At 33.0% G+C, this 5,441-nt stretch overlaps 1 protein-coding gene and 2 long non-coding RNA genes across 3 annotated transcripts; 2 read left to right on the top strand and 1 right to left on the bottom strand.

Moving 5' to 3' along the window:
• Positions 1-6: 6 nt before the first annotated feature.
• LOC105112144 (thaumatin-like protein 1) lies at positions 7-981 on the top strand (the record flags this gene model as incomplete). Its single annotated transcript, XM_011007738.1, has 2 exons — positions 7-794; positions 832-981. A coding segment is annotated over one exon (732 nt), but the record flags the coding sequence as incomplete, so codon positions are not given.
• A 1,594-nt stretch (positions 982-2,575) lies between these two features.
• Positions 2,576-3,951, bottom strand: LOC105112143 (uncharacterized). Its single transcript, XR_839704.1, has 2 exons — positions 3,306-3,951; positions 2,576-2,773 (listed from the first exon to the last, which is right to left on the bottom strand). It is a non-coding gene; the product is annotated as an uncharacterized LOC105112143 (long non-coding RNA).
• On the top strand, positions 2,780-3,735 carry LOC105112142 (uncharacterized). The gene is made up of 2 exons (XR_839703.1): positions 2,780-3,191; positions 3,224-3,735. It is a non-coding gene; the product is annotated as an uncharacterized LOC105112142 (long non-coding RNA).
• Positions 3,952-5,441: the final 1,490 nt, after the last annotated feature.

Genomic DNA, 5,441 nt, shown 5'->3' on the forward strand with positions numbered 1-5,441 from the left:
CAAGATTTAATTATTGATATCAACAAAAATAAATCTTGCGCAGCTTGCCCGCATGCAGGAGCTCAATCTGTGACTTTCCACTTCACAAACAACTGTCCATACACAGTCTGGCCAGGAACTCTAACGGCTGCTGGCCGTCCGCCTATATCTTCAACTGGCTTCACATTGGCAACAGGTGCTTCATCTTCGCTAAGTGTCCCTGCAACATGGTCTGGTCGCTTGTGGGCCAGAACACAATGCTCAACGGATTCCTCAGGAAAGTTTGTTTGTGCTACTGCTGACTGTGCCTCTGGTGCCATAGAATGCAATGGAGCCGGTGCGATCCCACCAGCATCCTTGGCAGAATTTACTCTAAGAGGTGATGGTGGGAAAGATTTTTACGATATAAGCCTTGTTGATGGCTTTAACATCCCAATTTCGGTAACCCCGCAAGGAGGTTCTACTGGCTGCCCTTCTACAAGCTGTGCAGCTAACGTGAATGCTGTTTGTGATCCTAGTTTAGCAGTGAAGGGGGCAGATGGGACTGTGATTGCCTGCAAGAGCGCGTGTTTGGCATTTAACCAGCCGCAGTTCTGCTGCACAGGAGAGTACGGTACACCTGACAAATGTCCTCCTAACCAATATTCGACGACTTTCAAGCAGCAGTGTCCTGAAGCTTATAGTTATGCTTATGATGATGAAACGAGCACGTTTACTTGTCCTAGTGGAGGCAACTATTTGATTACCTTTTGTCCATGATCAAATGTCGTGGTTCACAACTCTTTCTTTTTATGGAAAGAGTTGGATGACAACACATTTAATATCTTTTTATGGAAGGAGTTGGAGGACAACATTTAATAAATGTTTTATGATAATTAATAAAGAAATGGAATAATAGATTTGGGATTGACATATCCCAAAAGGATCGATTATCAATTTTCATGCTGTTGATATGGTAAAACCGTATGCCATTCATTATAAATTAAAGATATTTTCAATTCATTGGTCAAGTAGTATGCATGCAATTCTTCAACTTATATGTACTAAGTATACCTGTGTCGAATTCAATTTCTAAACATTGTTGTTACCTTTGTTTCCCGAGTTAACTTGTCAACAGGTGCTAGTCTTTCTATGGGAATTTTTACTGGTTTTAAATCTAACCGTGCAATGCTCATTTTATAAATAAATTTAGCTCATTTTTTTTAAGTTGTCACGATTATATAACTTGGTTTAACTTAAAAATTTAAAAACATGAAATTCATTAAGAAAGTAAGAATTCAATAAGCAATCAATCCATGCACGAGATGCTTGTTTTAAATTATAAAGAAAATGTTTTAATTTGCAAATATGATTTGGGGATTGATAATCAGTAAATTAAGTTAAGAGGCTGGGTTATAAACACATCTGATTCAAGAAATCCATTGAAAAAAATAGCATGTATGCATGTATGTATATAAATATCAATCTAACAAGTAAACCAACATCAAATATCACCAAAGCATTGTCTGAATAGTGCAAGGCTTCCTCATATTAAATATCTTTTAAAAATCAAATCCTTTTTTTGTCGACAGTAGCCTTTAGTCACCAAACATGTTTTGTAGTCCTCAAAAGTCTCATCTTCCATATGTTTAATCTTGTATACTCGCTTACATCGTGCCACATTCATAGTTAGATCAATTAGTGAAAGTACATGTTAACTTTGAAGAATGCAGGGAGGGTGACACATTATCTAGATCAAAGTAACTGAAAAAAAAAATGTATAACTCAAGAAAAGTACAATGTTTAATGTAGCATGGACTTGATATTGCAATCATCCTTCTAGTTCAGAATTTTGGTATGGTGCGGAAAAAACATATATTTCTTGTTTTTTATAAATAAAAAATACTTGAAGTTGTAATCTTGTATTTTGATTATTAAAAATTCTAACTAGTTTTTAGAATTTAAATAAAGAGACAAGTTATGTATAGAATGGATATTATCACTTCTAATACATCATATCTAAAATAAGTTATATTATTTATTTTTTTAATTATTATTAAAACACTGTTTTTTTTTTAATTATTGGTCAAAGAAGATCTATTCCAATAGAAAGAATCATGGCTTTATGGGACAATCACAATCATTTTATAGCAAAAATATATTTTTTATTTATTCTTTTAATATCTAAAATATACATTACTTGTAAGCTCATAATTTATTATATTAAAATAAATTAATTAATTTTTTTAATATTTTTAAAACTTAGATCAAATCTTGTGAATTTAGTAAACTTGTTTTTAAATATTAAAGGGTAAAGAATGATGTGGAAAATCTAAAATTAATTACAAAATGGGCTCTTCAAAACTTGAAAAATAATTAAATTTGAACTAAGAAGTGTTTGAGAAAAAAAGAAAGAAAAGAAAAGATATGAAAATAGGGGTGGTCATATTTATCACACATACCCCTGTTGAAAAAAAAAAACTTAAAAATTGTCTTAAGAGCGTGTTTTTGCCTTAAAGACCCATGAAAGCATTTTTTTTCCTTTTCTTTTCTTTAACACTCTTAAACCCGTGATAAACCTATTTCTACATATATCAACCTGATTAACTTTAGAAAAGAGAAATGTAACTGTACTAGCATTAAAGAAAAGCCAAGGGACAGTAAAAAGAAACGAACCAGAAACCCTTGCACATACCGATTCTTCTTCAACCAAAAATCATTTTATTTGCGGCTTGGCCAATAATTATGCACAGCTAGAGGACTGGATCTTTTGAACATAAAAATCATGCACGATAGTCATCGAAGATTTCCATGCCTGGTTCATGCACCATCGTTAACAAGGGATCTAAAGCAAGGTAGCCATCCATCATCTCATGTCATGGATGCATACATCCAAAGCCCAAGCATGGAATGGAAAAACTCCCTGACAATCCTATGTAATTTTATTTTCTAAAGACAAAAAAAAAAAAAAGGAAAACCCATGACCCCAATAGTTATCAACATCTTTTTCCACCTTCTCATAATGTTCTTGAACTAAAGTAAGAGCATTCTTAATTAACTAGGCAAGGTCTTAACATGACCTTAGGACATGCAATCAAGTTTTCTAGACCATATGCGTTTAAAACAAAAATCACACCCCATCCCCTTCAGTATCCGTAGCAAGTGGCCCAGGTTAGGACTTAGAAGATCCACACACCATACGACACTATATGTTAACTTCATTGCACATAAATGTAAAGTCATTTAATTAGGTGGCATAATAAAGGAAAAGGGGGAGTTTGCCTTTGCAGTAGCATGCACATATGTAAAAGATTACAACTATATGAGAACAGGTAGAAGCTTTATACCTTGAGTGATTATGACGGAGATAGCTCCACTGGATATCCCGTACCTCTTCTTCACTCTTTTTTTGAGTGGCTAGTGCTTGAATAAAGCTAAGTCCAGAGAGGTCAGAGGCAAGAAAGTAGAACGAGCACGCTGAAGATGCACATGGACGATGTGAGTGGGCTCCTGGCCTGCCTTGGGTTTTGATTCCGGTAATGAACACCTCAGGTTAATGGTACTGTGGAAACAGCGGCTATGGTTTCTGGAGTCAACGTGGGGCAAGATAGAAACTCGACGGTGGCGAAAAGAGACAGCGCTGATGAGAGAGTCTGTATTGTTTTTTTGTTTCCAGTTACAGCTAAAAGGTGGTTTGAAAATGATAATCTAATTATTTTAGTTTTTTTTTTTTTTGGTAAAGAAGAAGCTCGCTAATGGGTGTGGACGTATGGGAACTTTTTGGCTACCCATTGAAAGGAAATGGATCGTCTGATTTTGAAAAACGGCAGTGAAGTTTTTCAGCCCCATTTTCTTCTTCTTCTTCTTCTTCTGCTCTCTCTCTCTCTCTCTCTCTCTCTCAACTCTACTCTTTATGATTAAGATTTGTGTGAGCTTTATAGAACACGAGCATTTTGTCCCAAATATACAACAATGATGAAGGGTCAAAATCGAACCAAAGAAATCAAAGAATATGATTGTTTCACCTATAAACTAGAACCTGCCCCATTGCCTATAAATAGAAAGGCAAGGTAAGAAAAAGGAGAAGGTGTTAAAAAAAAAACTCTAGCCTCCATAGAAAAATTAGAAGTAAAAAAAAATGAGTGGGTAAGAAACCCTACCAACCCTTGAAAAATTTAAGATACAGAAAGAAAAAAACTGGAGTGAAAGTGTAGAAATAAAAAATAGCCTTCTTTTTCTTTAAAACCTAGCCACTAAAGTAAATGAAGATCAAATGAGAATCTAAGAATTAACTATTAATTTTAGAAATTATGTAAATATTTATATTTTAGCTTAATAGCATAATTAAAATAAACTCAAACAATTATATATAGAGAGAGAGGATCGATATCAATTCAAGGTTCAAACTGTTTAGATATAGAAAATCCATGAACTGAAAATCCATGAACTTAAACAATTCACTCTATATATATAAGATTAGTATCGATTCAAGATTCAGTAGGTTTAAATTGTTTAGATATAGAAAATGCATAAACTTAAACAATTCACTCTCATTTTAAATCATGTATTATTCAATTTTTACCTTCTTTTTATAGTTTAGATATATAAAATCTATATTTGTGTTTAAGAGAATTTAGAAGGTCTGTAATACTTATAATGACTTAAATTGTAACATGAATACCATCAGATTAAAGCTTTTTTTTCTTTAAAAGATAAAGCTAAAACATAACTATAAAATTTGAGACCAAGATTTATTTGTGTTTGGGATGAAATGCAACAATAATTTTTAAAGAATTTTTTTCATCTCATAGAACAAACTCTTTCAAAAAACAAATCACTACTTTCACCTAAAAACCAAGAGAAATATTTTACTAATGTTAGGAAAGATATCGAGACTTGCTTAATACTTTCCCTCATCATGGTTTTGAAATATGATGATTAGTTTTACATTTTTATGAAGGGTTAATACCTAAAGATAGATAAATGGTTGAATTGATGTGCAATGAAACTTTTAAAAATAAAAACCCTTATGAATCAATAGAGTACCTAGACTTATTAACTAAAATGCTCAAAATTGAAACACTGTAGGTACTTATGAGGTACCGGATAAAAAGAAACATTGTAGGTACTTATGAGGTACCGGATAAAAAGCAACCTCATACATCTAAGGGAGATATGTACAACCTTAAGGAAGATCATAACCTCCAAGTCAAGTTTTCACCTTTAGCTAAAAAAGTCAAGGCACTAGAATTGAAAAAGAGTAGTTAATTAAAATCTATTCAAATAATTATGTATCAAATCTATGAAACCAATAAACACTTAACCAATGACTATCCAATGACACGACTAAAAGATTGATGTCTTCTCCCAAGTGCAGGAGTGTCGAAGTAAAAAATAACCCGGCAAGACCGGGGTCGAACCACAGGAAGGTTAATTGTATAAATTATAAACAACAATAATAGCAATAATAACAACAACAATAA

This window comes from Populus euphratica, unplaced genomic scaffold (assembly GCF_000495115.2).
Source record: "Populus euphratica unplaced genomic scaffold, PopEup_1.0 scaffold325.1, whole genome shotgun sequence".
In the NCBI taxonomy this organism is placed as follows: Eukaryota; Viridiplantae; Streptophyta; class Magnoliopsida; order Malpighiales; family Salicaceae; genus Populus; species Populus euphratica.